Here is a 16,901-nt window from a genome sequence, read left to right as displayed (position 1 = left end):
ACACAAATATCACAAATTCACATGCTTCCCTGTCAACAGGCCGTGTCCCTCGCGGGACAACGGAATCGCGGTCTTGAGGTCTGCTCTCGCTTCTTGATATCATCACGTCTCATTCACACACACACACACGTTCTCATTCGCTAGGTCACCCCACCCAACCACACCATACTCACGGTCTCCTTTTCCTGTGTGGATTCTTCGTGCACGTCGATTTTTACGAGTGAAACAATACCACGGTTACCAGGGACCCTTCCCTGCTGAGTTCCCGAGCCCACCCAAGCTGGCTTGTCCTTTTTACCCCTCCGCTGTTGTGGTTTTTGGGTTCTTTTTGCCAGTTGGTTCTGCTGGACTTACCCCAATCTGCCGAGCCGCTTTTTACAGCGGAGCGCCTCCCAGTCAGACACGGGGGGTCCACAGATTTTCCAAAACTGGCCCCGCTATTGGGCACCATATTGTTATAAATGCCAATACGATATTCCAATTAAAACAATAATTTGGTTTATTACCAAATTATTATTTTAATTGGAATATCGTATTGGCATTTATAACATAAACCAATCCTTAAATTCCAACTCAGCAAAAGATGGGGGACGTGAGCAAGAACAAGGAGCACAGGATCACTCCCCAATTCCTCCATCTTGCCTCTTCAAACCCATATACTAAAAATCCTAGATTCTACATTTACACTCTGTGATAAACTAACTACTACTTATTTTGAATTCTCTCAGCTTGTGATTCTTCATACAATGTGGGCACTCACTCCCATGGACAGGGATCAGAGGCAGTGTCCTCCTGGGCTCTGTGTGAGGCTGGCTGACCCCCTTGTACAGATCCCAGACCCCCCTGTCTGGTCTCCAAACCCTCCAGGGTGGCCAGAGGGATGTCCTAGACTCCGACAGGTATTAATACTTTTTTTTTCGTAAAAGTTGTGTCTTTTTCATAATTTTAAGAATCCCTCCAGCCTGCTTCCTCAGGGTTTCATGTGTTTTGTACACCTAGTGTAATACCTTGATTAGTTTCATTGCTGCTTTCCTAGTTCTGGAAAAGAGAGGAAACTGATGTAACTTATGGAATATGGACTGGAAGAGGTCTCCTTGAATGAGACATTTGACCTCCAATGTATGAGTCTGATAATAGAGTCGTTGCCAGGGATCAAAAGCAAAGCATGTGTGAGTTTATGTCTTAATGTAAGAGAGCTTACTGAGACAGTGGCATGGGATTTGTGCTTTGAGACTGCTGTTTATCCAGTGCCTGATACAATACAGTACAACTGCAATTTATGAGAGAATGTAGCTATTACTGTGTTAGTTTGAATGGATGTGTACATTCATTATGCACTATGTATCTTTTAATTGAAGCACTTCAATTATTTTTGTTTGTTTTAATTCCACAGTTTATTTATTTGCTCACTCAGATCTCCAATTTTATGTAGTGCATAATTGTTCCTGCTATGAGAAGGAAGATTTTGATTTTTTGACTTTCCGACTTTTGGTTTTAGTCAACTGTATTGCAATGACTGTGCACAAAACAGCTTTGTTTTAGGACATAAATTATTTGACGGTAACATGATCAGCAAGTATAACTTCATTTTGTATGGTTACAACCTGTCTGCAGGTCATGGTTTCTTCAGGGTTGATATTCAGTGTTAATCTTAGTTACTGGACTATCACCACTGAATTATAGCGTTACTGTATTTAAAACCTGAACATAGGTTCTTACCTTGAGCTTCTGTTTGTATTAACTATGAGCTCAGCCGTGTATAGAAGTGGGGACATACAATCACACAACTTCATGATTTCCAAATAAGTTTTAGATAAACCTTTGAATAGAAGAAGGATGTAGCACCAGTCCTTGAAGCCACAAGTAGATACCATATTTTTGTTAATTCTACTTTTTGGTGTCTCTCTCTGAAACTATGAACAGATCTCTGCTAGTACTCCATAGAGGAATATAGTCCCTACTTTCTTTTATATTAAATATACTGCATGTTTTCTTTCTCTACTGGCACTGATACAATGATGAAAGAGAAGACAGTGCAATACCTTTGCAAGCAAGGGAAGCCAAAGCAGCATTACAGATACCACTAATCTCTCTCATCCCCTACCCCTGTCCCCTCTTTTTTAAAAGTGTTCTTTTCTGTTTGATTGTTCATGCATGGTCTGACAATCTAAGGTCTTGATCTTTCACAAAGTTCGTATAGTCAGATACCATTAAAATCTGAGATGATGCCAAAGCTGATCTTCCTGTGGGCTCTCTCACTTTAGATTGTGAAATGTGTTTGACAGCAGGGTCATCTTACTGAATATATTTGTAGAGCAGGTTATGATGATGAATAGTTTTAAGAAACTTGGTAACCAGCTTTATTTTAATTAAAATTATATGAAAAAACAGCATCTTTTAAAATACATCTTTAGAAAGTTCTTTGAAATAATACTTTCTTTAAACATTTAGAATCTATGATAACTGTCTTTTGTCTAGAGACTGATGATACCATACATAAAGGCACTTGCTTAACTGAAATGTGGAAGAGACGTGCATAGTTTGCAATGAAAAGGCGTCTTAGGAGTTAAAAATGAGCCAAAGAGCCAGTGGCACCGAATTTGACAGGCATGATTTGCCCTTAGTGAAGCCAAGTTTGCTGTCACGAATCACCTCCTTATTTTCTGTGCATCTTAGCATAGTTTCCAGGAGCTTCTGCTCCATGATCGTGGTGGGCAGACAAGTGAGAGTGGTGGGTTTGTAGTTGCCCAGGTCTTCCTTACTTTCCTTTTTAAAAATGGGCTTATGTTCCTCCTTTTAAAATGTCACCAGACTGCTGTGACTTCTCAAATATGATAGATTGTGGCTTAGCCACATCCTCTGCCAGTTCTCTCAGGAGCCACGGATGCATCTCATCAGGTCCCATAGACCTGCACACCTTCAGGCTCCATAGAAGGCCTCAAAGCTGGTCTTCTCCTACCTTGGGCAATGGTTTTTCATCCTCCCAGTCCCTCCATTTGCCTTTCATGACTTGGGTGGTGTGACTGGAGCACTTGTTAGTGAAGATTGAAGCAAAAATAAGTCATTGGCCACCTCAGCCTTCTCAGTGTCTCGGGTAACGATATCTCCCTTTTCCATCCAGAGAGAGCCCACATTTTCCCAAGTCTTCCACCCTCTGTAGGATTCCTTTTTGTGTCTGAGTTTGTCTGGGAGTTTCTTGTTTATCCATGCAGTTTTCCTGGCTGTTTTGCCTGACTTCCTCTTTGTTGGAGTGCATCACTCCTGGGCTTGGAGGAGGTGGTCCTTGAATATTAACCAGTTTTCTTGGGCCCCTGTTCCATGCAGGTCTTTATCCCATGGTACTCTACCAAGCAGATCCCTAAAATTACTTGAATAGAAGTCAAGTCAAGCAGTTCTAGCAGTTCATCTGTCTTTTTAATAGTTGATTTTTCTTAAGCAAGTTTTATTTGAAAGCAGTAGTTGATTAACCTGTCAGTTCCAAGCTTCACTGAAGTAGGACAAGGGGTGTGGTTGTCTATGGCTGACTGTTCTAATTTCCTGTGCCTCCTTTGATCCACGCTGGAGCTGATGGAATGGGTGTTGGTTTTACTTCCATTTTTCTGTCTCCAAGTCTTTCTTTGTGCCTGTGGATGAATATGTTTGCTTTGCCAACTCACCCTTTATCAAAGACTTAATCGACTTCTTTTACAGGGAATGCAAAGGGCAACCAGTGTGACCTACCAAGCTCATCATGTCAGCAGGAATAAGAGAGGTCAAGTGGTAGGAACAAGAAGTGGTTTTCGTGGATGCACAGTCTGGTTAACAGGTACAGCCATCAACTTCTGAGGATCTTTTTGTTTTAGTCACTCCTTTGAAAAGCTACTTAGCTGTAGCTCTTTCTTGCATGCAAAGTTGAATGTTTGTAAAATCTAAGACCGTGATGCAATTTTATTACTATTTTTAGGTAGACTAGCAGGAAGTTGCTTTTGGACAAATAGTAACTTGAGAATGTATTTTGTTCAGTGCTCTGAGAGGGTTGCTTTTTTGGTACTGTCTGCTACTTAATTCTGGTTTTCTTTGTGTGTGTTGCTTTTTTTCTTTCCTTTCTTTTTGTATTAACCAATTCTGTCTATTTGTACTGTCCATTTTATCTATTTAGAAATGAAATGCAACTTTTTTTTGTAAGAGTCTGTACTTCTGGATCTTTTCTCTGAAAGCCTCTTCTCTTTGGATTGTTCTTGTCTCCTTGGTTTGAAATAACATTTCAACATAAACCTGTGCCATTGGACAGCAATTGCATGTTTAGGCAATGCATACTGGCAATTGTTTTTGAAGTCATCTCTATGGGGTTTTTTTGTAAATAGAAGAGATACATTCTAAATAAAATACATTCTGGAAGACATTTTTTGTTTCGTAGCAGTGAGGGAGTTTTTTTTGTTCTTCTTTCAAAGATTTTGGAAGCTTTAAAATATTTCTTGTAAAGTTATTGTTTTTAGTTAAAACTGGTAATGAAAAAAGAAGCAAAAAATGTCATTTAATTGGCTTGTGAACCATTTAAAACACTGTTGTATTGCAGCATAAAAGATCCTCACACAGTATTAGAGAAACTTCCTGCATTTGCATTACATAAAACTGATTTCTACTAGTGTTAGTAAACATGTCCGAAATGTAAAGCAGTTGTTGATAACAAACTGCTGAGAGCCATTCCAAACAGATTTGATACAGGGGCTTGCTGTCATATATTTCTTTGGGAAAAGAATGGAGTCCTTTCTCTCCCTGTTTCCATCACACAGCTCCAGCCTGTCTCAATGCTTGAATGATCTGGTGGGTTGCCTTTCTGTTTCTTCTGGCAATTCATTAATCTAATTTTGAAAATGGTCATGATAAAAAAATGTTTTCTCAATTATCTATTTGGCAACATTTTCCAGTCAATGTTCTTTTTAGACAAATGTAATCTTAATGCCCAATTTCCCTTTTTTCAGGAAGGAGGGTGGTAGTAAGATATCAAGAATGTGTGTGGGAAGCTAGGTCATTGAAGATGTTTGAGCAGTAATGTGAAAGGGTGAAAAGGACCGTAGGCATTGAAGTAAGCAATATTAACCATTCTAGAACTGTGCAAAAATGAGTTTCAAAATTCTGATATGTATTAGAATAAAAGCTGAAATATTGGTACACTCCAAGGTTTTCTCACTTTGTCAGCACTCATGGAGTGAGAGTGTATGGAAAGATCTTTCAGGGATCGCATTTCATTTTTTAAGGTTATCTTTATTTGAGAGCTCTATTTTAATGAATGTTGAGTCAGAGGGTCCTAGTAAAGAAAACTGAGGAATTTAGTGAAAATATGGAAAAACATTGCTTTCATGTGTAAAATAATATGCAATTTTTAGAGTGTAAGTTATTTTAAACACTTGTCAGCGTGAAGAATGTTTTTAAATTCATTAATGTATAACCTTAACTTTTGCAATTCATTCCATGTTGGAGACCAAATGATGTGTGAAAAGATAGAGTGTTTGAGTGAATAGCAAGCTGGATGTGTGGACAAAAATGGCAAGTCAGAGACTGCATCAGTAAGAAGTAAATAATGAATTTGCTGAAATCTTTTGGACTGTCGTGCCTATTTTCTATGATCAGGGTGTACTTAATTGCTGCCAAAAGAAGACTGTTCTGTTTCCTGCCTTGTGTTCCTTCTCTTGCCTTGCACATGCTGTACCTCTTGCCCAACTCAACACTGAGCTGATTTAACTTGGGAAATCATCAGTGAACTTACAACAGCCTCCCCTCACACACACAAAAGGGAGAAAAAGGGAAAAAAAACCCCATGAGTGTGGGGGGGTTGAGATTAACAGACCGAGTTGGCTAATGGGCACCAGAGGGAGCAATGCAATGACTCCTTTCCTTTAAGTTACATCCCAAGCTGTCAAGGTTTCCTTTGCCCTTCATGTTTTCTTGGGACACACTTCTTAGTGTGGTTGTTTATCCTTTGCCATAGATGTCTTGGAAGTAACACCAAGCTGCTCTTTTGTGTGATTTTTTTTTGTTTTTCTCCGTTCTCTGAAAGTTAGAATAAATCTTAATCACCACTAATAAAACATTTTTCTTTACCCAGTAGTGCTACATTTTTTATATTACCATTACCCTTTTTTCCCCTCTCACTCTAAGGGTAAATGTCATCTTACAAAGATCTGAGTTTGTGTTCTATTTACAAATTGACTTCTTGGTATAAGCAGAAACATGTGCTCCAGATAAATTGAAATCTAGTCTGGAAAAATTATTTAAATAAATTCCAAATGAAAGGGAACAGTGGACTTGTTAGGGCCAGCATAGATTTGTTGCCAAAGATTCTAAATTAGACCAGAGTTTGATAGCACAGTTTTCTTTTGTTGTTGCTAACACATGCCAGTTAGTGGAGCATCACTGCTGTGTGTGAGTCTTGAGTGAGTCAGTGGTGTCTAATTCAGTGTTGTTATTCTGCAAGGAGTAAGAACAGTGTGCAAATTTGGCCTGATCCCATTTCTTTTGTTGACTGAAATTCACTTCAGTTTGAGATCTTCCCTTTCTTATATAAATACATCTTAGCTGTGTTTGGTTTCTGAATTAAGTTTGCTTAGCTAGTAATAATTGCCAGCAGCACCAGAGAAAGTGGGGAATAATTGCCAGCAGCACTGGGGAAAGAAATCTCTATAAGCAGCAGCAGCAGAGCTCAAGGCTAAACTCTTACCTGCTTCAAATTGCACACTTAGCTTTTACCTTACTCTCTCTTTACCTATTGTCTGTGTAAAAGCCACTTGGCTTATATTCCAAGTAAGCTAATCCAGAAGGCATTGCTGCTGTTGCCTGTCACTTTCAGAATTTCGTAATAAGCATGTACTACAACTTGCCTTAACTTGTTCCTATGCTTATATATTTATATTATTATTGAATATTTTAGGTCTATCTGGTGCTGGGAAGACTACAGTGAGCATGGCACTGGAGGAGTATTTAGTATGCCATGGTATTCCATGCTACACATTGGATGGGGACAATATTCGCCAAGGCCTTAATAAGAATCTGGGTTTCACACCAGAAGATAGAGAAGAAAATGTGCGTCGTATTGCTGAAGTTGCTAAATTGTTTGCAGATGCTGGTTTGGTGTGCATTACTAGTTTCATCTCTCCTTATGCTCAGGTAAGTGTGAAAAACATCTAGATGAAAATGTAGGGAAAATGCAAATTGCAAAATATCATTCAGAATCCTAGTTACAGAAATCCATTTCGAAGCTTAGAATCAAACACTTACTTGTTTTTTTTTGGTGACATTTGTGCTTTATGGAGGTGATTACTCAAAACAGAAATATTAATTTTAAATATAAAATGCTTACATTAGTTCTGTAACTGGAACTATCCTTCAGTCCATTAGACAGAATTATTACTGTAATATTACAAACAAGCTCAAATGATGTTCCAAGAAAGATTCTTTAAATTGCAGGATCTTGTTTGCTCCATGTAGATTCCAGTATTTTATAAATATGAAGACTAACTGGACACTTTACTTGAAGACTCAGGTAAATTGCTTTTAAAAGCAATTTTTCCTTTAGTGAATGAATGGTGAGAGCTTTATTTTTACCAAGTGACTTAAAGGAAAGGTGTTTTAATTGCCTATAGGTTCTTTTTACTTTATTTCATGTTGTGTATACAAAATGACATTATATAACACTTAAAATGAATGTAAATCTATGTTCATATTGTTGTGTGAAGCCTGTTTTCATCGTGCATAAGAACCTGGAGGGGAGAGACAAAAATGATGTGTGAACACCCAAGTATCTTGAAGAATGACCCAGGGACTTAAAGCTTAGGTATTTCACAGCACGAGAATGTTGTCTTTGGTTAGAGTGATGCAAACACTTCTTCTGATAATAATTTGGGGAGCTCAAACCCGATAGTATAACAGAAGTCTCTAGATATGAGAAAAATAACTAATAAAAGAAACAATATTTAGTAAGAGAAGATTTTAGTGGATTTTAGAACGCTTTTTTGTTCTCTCAGTGAAAGTCACCAATATTGTTCTAATACTTTGCAAGCCATAAAACTATTACAATAAAATAAAATAATGCAAATAATACAATATTTTGACTACACAAGTCTTGTCAGATTAAGGAATGTAGAGAAAACTGGTGCTCGGGAGAGAAGGGTGGTTATATCAAGAGCAGCAGGTAACACCTCCTCCCAGCTGTACTCAGCTAGGGAGATGTAATTCCTCAGACATATATGTATAGGTGTAGAAAATCCCGCATTCTGTTGCCTGGGTTTGGTTGTGGGTTTTTCTTATAAATCAAGTTTATTGTAAAACATCTCACATCTTCCTGTCAGCTTTTACCATGTGATGTACTGTAGCCAAAGTGATATAGCTTGCAGGGCATCAGTTAATCAAATCACATTTCTTTTTGTCTTGGGTTATGTAACTAAAAAAAGTGTATTCTATTTCATCTGTTGAAACCAGTTAGGGAGATTTTTTTTTTTTCCTTTTTCTCTTGTAACTCCAGGGGAGAAAGAGGCGGATGCCTTCTGCTAATAGGCCAGCATTTAAAACCAGGTGGGGCAGTGTTTCTTATCTCTTTCACCACTGTCCACTCTCCCAGGGGGATATGTTCTGTTAATGGACCAATAAGGCTCACCAGTGACATGACACATTACATTGTGAGATGCTCCACCCAGTGGGAAGGAGGCAACCATTCCCTACCCAGATAAAAACTGAGATGTAGGAACACCAAGCAGCCTGTTTTTCACTAGATTCTCGGAGGAAGACCAGACCCATCTCGCCAGCACTGGACTCTTTTTCTACAGGATCATCTCTGCTCCACAGCACAACATCTGTTACTCCAGGAAGACTTATTTGGACTGCTTTCAACACCCTGACAACAGGGTGTCAGGTTGTATCTCTGTCAGGGTTTTCTAGGACTTTTGTTTGTTTGCTTGGTTTTTTTTTTTTTGTACTACTGCATTTGTATTTTTACTGTTCCTGGTAAAGAACTGTTATTCCTATTCCCATATTTTTGCCTGAACGCTCCTAATTGCAAAACAGTAATAATTTTGAGGGAAGGGGTTTTACATTCTCCATTCCAAGGGAAGCTCCAGTTTTCCCTGACAGATACCTTTCTTTCCAAACCAAGACACTTTTTTAAACTTTGAAAGCTTTTTTACATTGTACTATCAGCTTCTTTAAATGCACTTCCAAGGCAAAAACCAGTAAAAATATTTGGGAGCAACCTTTTAAGATTTTTTTTCTGTTTTCTTTCAGGATCGTAATAATGCCAGACGGATTCATGAAGTGGCAAGTTTGCTTTTTTTTGAGGTATTTGTGGATGCTCCATTGCATGTCTGTGAGCAGAGAGATGTTAAAGGACTCTATAAGAAAGCCAGGGCTGGAGAAATTAAAGGTGAACCTAGATGTCATCACATCCTCTCTTCATAAGTTAAATGTTGGTGCAATTTGACTCCATGTAAGTGATGTGCTCGAATCTGAATTTATCACCTTTAAAAAGAGCATGGATTCAGGACAGGACTGAGAAGAAAATTGGAATTGACTTCTAAGTCATGGAACTGATTCATTAAGTGTGTAGGACTGTAAAAGCGTAAAAGTGGCTAACCACACAGAGAAAAAGCCTTGAGCACGTTAAAGGTTGCAGTAGAAACCACATAATGATTGAGGATTAGTCTGTCTCCTTTGTGTGTCCATTGACCAGTTAAAAAGAGCCTAATTCTTTCTACAGTCTTTAAAGAAGAGTGCATTAATAAAACTTGCTAATTTCTTCCAAAAAGTAAAACATAGTCACTGTCTACCCGTAAAGATCATTAAGAACACTTCTCAACATACTAACTTTTACTTTTTAATCTGTGATCTGTTCTAGTGTCCATGAATATCATTTCCTGTTCCCAGCCTCAGGTCAAGATTTAAGTATAACCTGCAATAAAAAAAGCTTAGCTATGCAATCATTCATTGCAGGTATTGTTTCAAGTGCTGCTTTGCTCTGTATTACATTATAGTTTGCAGAGACTGATGATAGCTCCGTATTTAGTAGCAAACACCTTTTATTAAAATAATCACTTTTGGGGATGGAGTTTGCAGATGCTATATGAATTCACTTTAATTAGAAGTGATATAAAATTCAAGAAATCTAAGACATTCTGTATGAATTATTGCTTGATACTTCTAGTACTACAGAATATTTCATGCAAACAACAGGAATAAATGAAGCCGAACCAAGATTTGTTCAAAATCAAATCAAGACAGCTTGAGCTGACATGATACAAAGATACAGTTCTGTACAGAATCCTTATTTGTGCCTATTTTTTGAACATCCCTAATATTTTGTGAATTTTACAAGCCCCATAATGGAATTGTGTTACTGAAGAAGTGGTAGTGAAGTAAACAGTGCCTGAGCAAGATACAAGTGGGTGTAGCAGTGGCTCTATCTTATGACCTATCTGATATATGAAGGATGAAAATCAAACAAACGGCTGTTGGCGATTGATAGAGACGGGAAGCCTGATTCGGTGATCAGAATTCGATTTTACTCAGGTTTCTCAAAAGCTTATATACTATTTCAGACAGGTTAATAATTTCTACTACAATAATCAGGTTAAAAATCACACAGAAAACTCATGCATTTTACAACAACTCTTTGCTTGCAGAAGTTGATTGAATCTTCTCTCTTCCCATAAGCAGGTTTTACTCCCATCTTCTGTAATCTTCAAAGTTTTGTTTGTTCCTGCCATGGCATCTTGATTATCAAACCAGCTATGCTAATCAAGTCTCTTTGACTCTCTGTCTTGTGTATTCCCACAGTTGGCAACTGTTATCTTCTTTTTCTTTGGAAATGGTAATGAGACACATTTTTTTGCCTCCTGTTCCTACTCCTCCAGTAATCAGATCCTTCTAAGTATACAGGCTTTGGAAAAGGTACCAGCCTTTCTTTATCACATGGGGTACTGCAATAATTGATATTTTTCTTAGATGAGTGTCACGGGTTGGTGCTGGCACGATGCCAGTGCACCCATGAGTATATGTTTTTCCTAACAACTGCTGTGAGATGTGGTCAGGAACAGAGCAGAGCAGGCCCAAAACTTGGAAATGGAAAGGAAACTTTATTAAACTACCTAAGAACAGAAATAGAAGAAAAAAAAACCTAAACACACAAAAAAAACAGAAATGAAACCTCCCAGAACATTTCTTTTCCTCCCCCAATTTCCACCCTTCCACGCTCAGACCTTTAACACTTACACTTTTCCTTCCATCTTACTTGCTCAGACAAAACCCTGGGTTCCCAATCAAGTCATCATCACTCAAAAAGAACCAATCTCCAATTCATCAAGGGAGAGAGGAGTCTCTCTCGCACCATAGACCCCCCACAAGAAACACAGGTCCACCCTCGCTGTTTCCATGTCACCCATAGCACTGCCCGGAGAAGTCTGCCATGGTGACACCCTCCTTTCCATGTCCAGTGCTCTCACCACCGTCCATGGACCAAAGCTGCATATAGGGCTCCTTTAAGGAGGCTTGGCCAAGTACCAAAACCCAACCATTTTCTCATTTTTGGGACAGCAGTCCCCCCCCATCTTTGCCCTGGGGCCAAGGGTTTCAGGAACAGAGATCTTCATCCTTGAAGGCAGAGGGCACCACCACACTCTCTTCCTCTCTTCTCTGTTCGCTCCACTCCTGCAACTGGCAGTCACTGCCACAAGGTCCTTGGCTCGAGCCAACTGCATCCACCCAAATACAGTCCTTGTGTTCAGGAGGATTCAGGGTCAGTCTATAGCTAACATTATGCAAGAAAAGTCCAGCCCAAAAAGCCACTCCTCTTCATCTCTGCCCATCTGGGATTCCTTTCATCTTCCTCTGACATCTCAGTCCCAGGCTGTCTCTCTCTTGTCTCTCAAACCACCAGCCAAGAGAATCAATGTCTGGAAAAAGTTTTCTTCTGCCTAATAAAGGGTTAAAAGTCTCTGGCTCTCAGCAGAGCCGCAGGCTCGGCACTCCCCCATGCAGCCGGGCACGTTTTCCCCCCTTTCTCCGTGCTGCCGGGCACCTGGGATCGGGTTTCAAAGCAACATCTCTCTCTCCCTGAGGGTGGTGGGGGGGGGGGACGACAACGGGGACAGAAGGCACCTCCACAGTTCTCCACCCTTCCATCCTGGATGGGGGCTGGCCCATCTCCAGTCCCTTTCACCCCCCTCTCTGGGGCACTGGCCTACCTCAGCTTGGCCGCATGGCTTCCCCCCCATGTGAGCTGGGCAGGGGAGGATGTGTGCTCCTCTGCAACAAGGAACAAAAAGAGGGTGTCCCTCTGGGAGTCCTTGCTTTTAACCCCCTGTGTTCTCAGAGGCGTGTCCAACCTCTCAGTGGTCACTCCAGGTGCCAGTATTCAAACCTGACCACTGATTGGTTTGACCACAACTTCTTGGAAAACTCACTTCCCCCTCAAACCAGGACAATGAGGAACTAAGCTACTAATTTTGAAGGCATTTAAATCCAAAGTGAAAAACTGGAGTTCTAATGTTTGCATTTCCACTTGTGGAGGATGAGATGTTGATTTGCTGAAGTTCAGCTGATATTCCTGACACAGATCTAACTTGTAGTGCTTATACTCTTTGCCTTTGGGCTTGATTTTTTCTCCCTGTTTATGCATGGGTGTTTAGAATCTCCACAATTTCAAAGCAGATTGCAAGCTAAATAGGCCAGAACAAGTGTCACTGGTAGCTTGTACAGTCTGTGACAGCTATTATATCAAACACAGTCATCAATCTTACATTAGCAGCTATCTTGAGATGAGTATATTAGCTAAACTAATATAAAAGGTGTTGAAATTCCTTACTTCAGAGTACTGCTTGGTGGTATGAGTGTAAATTTACATATATACTGGATGTTCGTAATATTTTTTCATCTTTTATTAATTTTTTAAGAGCAACAATCAGCTGGTAATGAAGGACAGTGAATGCATGACTAACTCTGGGTTGACGTGCGCACTTCTTCTGCCAGTGCTCTTTTCTTTATTCACAGTATAAACAAATAGCTTCACCAACAAAAAAGTGCTATGTATGTACTGCAGAATGCTGAAGTTTGATGCTGTCAGATACTATGATTAGCAAAGAGCCCGATAAAGAAAAAAAACCTGCTGATTTCCCTAAGAATTCCTGTATTAAGGAAGCTAAAACTCCATGTTCTTTCCTGTTTTGTTCATTTATATATAGAGAACTGTCTGTAAACAGCATTAAAATGAAGTCATCTTTTGGAAGAAGTCACCTAATATTTTTATGTTCTGTAGGTTTTACTGGGATTGACTCTGAGTATGAAAAACCAGAAGCTTGTGCTGAAAACTGATTCCTGTGATGTGAATGATTGTATACAACAAGTTGTGGAACTTCTTCAAGAGAGGGTGAGCAGAAATGGAGACATATCTTAGATACTTTTTTCCTAAGTATTTGTACCTGTAATCTGAATGTAAGTGCTGGGGAAAACAAAGACAGTTTTTGAGACATAAAGGCTTATGCATCTTCCAAGTCAAACTTTTAAACTTGTCCTATTGTGTGTTTCCTTTTTAAACCTAAACATTGCACAGCATTGATCTCCAAGTGAAATAAGATTTGGACAAGTGGAAAATTGTTTTATATCAATAACTGGAAGACAGAGGAGGCTGTCCCAGTTGTTACAGAACCAACAGTGAATGCTGACTTAAAAATGCTAGCAACCAATTTTAAAGTCTGATTTTTTACATTGTCTCTATAGTGTACAGATTAATATATACTGCAGATGTGAAGAGACAGGGGTGCGCTTACACAGTGATTTGATCTCACTAATTAGAGGCTGCTGTTCTTGTGTCTGCTTTCCCTTGTTTCCACTGTTTTTCTTGTACTAGTAAAAGTGATGCTTTTGTGTAATGACCAGCTCAGAAAGCTCATCTCCTTGACATGGCTGAGTTGAGTTTATGGTTCATAGCTTCTGAAAAGGTAGATCTCTTTCCTTGTTCATGCCTGCAATCTACACCATCCCTTTTGAAGTCTCTGGGCCTTCTCCTGTTGCCTGATAAGTGGATTTGGCTCATTACCCAACCTAAAAAACCTCACCCCCAGAAAACCCCACATGAAAAACAAAACAAGACAAAAAAACCCAAACCCAACACTAAAAGTGAAGTCGGCGAAGAGGTGGCTTTATCCTCTTGAAACCATACCCCCCAGAATTTGCTAATCCTCATGTTGAAGAAATGTATTTCCTTACATTCTTATCTATAGTCAGTGGGTAGTGGATGACATCCCAGACAACTATTTTTTTTTAACTGAGATACTCTTGCAGACAATAACTCATGCTTTTTTATATGAGATGGATGTTATGGAAATTTAGGGTATGGACAGTAGTTTGAGTAAAGCTCTACCAAGTGTTGAAGTTGATACAAGCAAAAGACCTCATCATGTAGCCAGCACGAGTTAATTTTAACCCTCTGTGTAAGTACAGCTCTGGAGAGATTTAGTCTCTTGTACTGAAATTAAGAAAACTCCTCATGGATGACTGCTTCCTGAGGATTGCTCAGAAGATAAGACAGGGCAAAAAAACCATAAGACAATTCCAGATTTTTGCCCAAATCCCCATCTGAATATTTTTTGGAAGAAAATAGGAGAGCTGTGTAGGAGTCCTACCTATGAGAGGTAGCAGTTCCTGACTGTGGGGGCCCTGTGCCTCCTGCTCAGAACAATTCATAGTTGTAGAAACCTATGTCACATGTGCCAAGATAATGATCCCTGAGGGCTTGCATTGGTACACAGTGCTGACTGCTGGCTCCTAGCCCAGTCAGCTTTGTTCAAGGCACTTCTAGCACTTTTTTCCTTTTCTCTGAAGTTAACAGTATAATGAATGACAAGATATCTTAGTGGTTGCTTAGTTCAATGAGAGACAATGAAATCAAGGAAAGGCTACACAGGCACGTCTTGTTTTTAGACCATATTAATGCAGTGGTATCTTGAGAATATAATTTCTCTAGATTTCCTGTAGTTTCAACAAGAGGGCTTAAAAGAAGGCTGAAGAAGGACTTCATAGGGGCATTTAGGGAGAGGACAAGGCTTTAAACTGACAGAAGGTAGTTTAGATTAGATATCAGGAAGAAAATCATTAATGTGAGCCTGGTGGTACACTGGAACAGGTTTCCCAGAGAAGCTGTGGATGCCCCATCCCTGGAGGTGTTGAAGGCCAGGTTGGATGGGGCTTTGAGCAACCTGGTCTAGTGGATGGTGTCCCCAAGGGAGTTGGAAATAGATGATCCTTAAGGTCATTCTATGAAATAAATTGTTCAGCACTTTAAAAAACATTTATCAGCATTATGAAAACATGTGCCTGTGCTGCAGAGAAGACTTACCTGCATGCTCTACTGTAAATAACAAGAGTATAGCTAGGAGCTCGAGAGAAGAAATTTTGCAATTTTATATGGCAGTTGTAAGACCTTGTCTGGATACCTTGTCCAGGTTTGTGCCCTTCTCCTTCACCCAGAAGAAAACAGACATTGATGTGCTTCTGTGGGCTGAGCAGAATGTCACCAAGACGGTCAGAGGGTGGAGTTTGTCACTGTGCAAGGAGAGGCTGAGGGGAAGTGGATTTGTTCAGCCTGGAGAAGAGGAGGCTAAAGGAGTTCTTGTTGCAGTTTTATCATCCAGGTGGGAGGGTATAGGGAAGACTCATGAAGACTTTTCCTAGAGGTTTACAAGGGTAGGATGAGGGGCAGCATGTGTGACGTGAAATACGGGAGATTAAAATTAGACATAGGGGAAAAAATCCTTTTGCTGTAAAGATGGTCAATTATTAGAACAAGTTGGTTTGAGTGTTTGTGGATGCTCTGTCCTTAGAGATATTAAATGGATTAAATTAGAGATTGATTGACCAAGGTCCTAAGCAGCCTGCTGTAGTGGGACCAGTTTTGGACTAGATGATCTCTAGAGGCAATCAGCATCAGCAAAGAACCCACCACCCCAGTGTGAGGAGGCACATTTCCATAACACATCTAGTTTATTTTTTATTATTTTGCCATTTTTCTATTAATGCATTGAGCAATAATAAATATTGAGGAATATTCTGTAACTTGTCCTTTGGTAGAATTAAGCTTTCAGTAAAATTGATGCCTTAGAACAATCACTAGATGGCTTGCTAGCCTAGCATTTTCCTAATTCCTGAAATTCATGCAGTTTAAAGATGCATGGATTCCTTTTGCTGCTGGTTTTCTTGCTTTGTTATTGTTTTATTTTCATCTAAGTTGATGTTTTAAGTACCACTATCGTGTGCAAGGGAGTCTAGGTTTACTAATCCTACAAGTTCTCTAAATGTCAGAGTCAGTTCCTAGAACTGTCTTCAAGCTGTTTACATTTGTATAATGAAGTATGTTGTTGACAGAAACTTCATTGTGAAACCTTTGTTTTTCCCCTTAGTGGGACACAAAAACCAGGATAATACTTGTGAAAAATGTGAAATGATTAATTCATGTTCTTATGGTTAATGATAAATTGAAAACTATAAAAAACTATATATATGTGTGTTGTATGAAAGTATAAGTTTCAGGATACCTTGTAACATTTTGTTAAACCAAATTATGAAAAGGCAGGCACCACCCCAGAAGCTCACATTCAGAAATAGACAAAAGGTTTATGGGAAAACCGGCAGTCTCCTCAGTCACTGGGAGGAGACCCATCAAGATAAGGCAAGGCGGCAGGGCCATCAACACCACCAGCCAACACCCTCACCGAGCATCAAGCATCATCATCCATATCTCGGACTATTAATCAGCCAGGAAATCTGCCAAAACCAGAAATTAACACCTTACCGGAGAGAGGGGACTCTTTTCAGCTGAGCCGGAGACACCCATGATTTTGAATAGCTAGCTTGGACACAAAGGGGAAAATGAGGAAATATTGCCA

At 39.5% G+C, this 16,901-nt stretch overlaps 1 protein-coding gene across 1 annotated transcript in view; it reads left to right on the top strand.

The window, feature by feature from the left end:
* Positions 1 to 16,901, top strand: part of LOC134565178 (bifunctional 3'-phosphoadenosine 5'-phosphosulfate synthase 1-like) — an 83,086-nt gene that overhangs the window by 27,619 nt on the left and 38,566 nt on the right. The window contains 5 exon segments of the mRNA XM_063424640.1: positions 3,691 to 3,805; positions 6,908 to 7,143; positions 9,253 to 9,391; positions 13,277 to 13,313; positions 13,315 to 13,387. Of these exon segments, the coding sequence (XP_063280710.1) occupies positions 3,691 to 3,805; positions 6,908 to 7,143; positions 9,253 to 9,391; positions 13,277 to 13,313; positions 13,315 to 13,387 (600 nt within the window).

This window comes from Prinia subflava (assembly GCF_021018805.1).
Source record: "Prinia subflava isolate CZ2003 ecotype Zambia chromosome W unlocalized genomic scaffold, Cam_Psub_1.2 scaffold_37_NEW, whole genome shotgun sequence".
NCBI classification, from domain to species: domain Eukaryota; kingdom Metazoa; phylum Chordata; class Aves; order Passeriformes; family Cisticolidae; genus Prinia; species Prinia subflava.
This window is presented reverse-complemented; position numbering and strand designations above follow the sequence as displayed.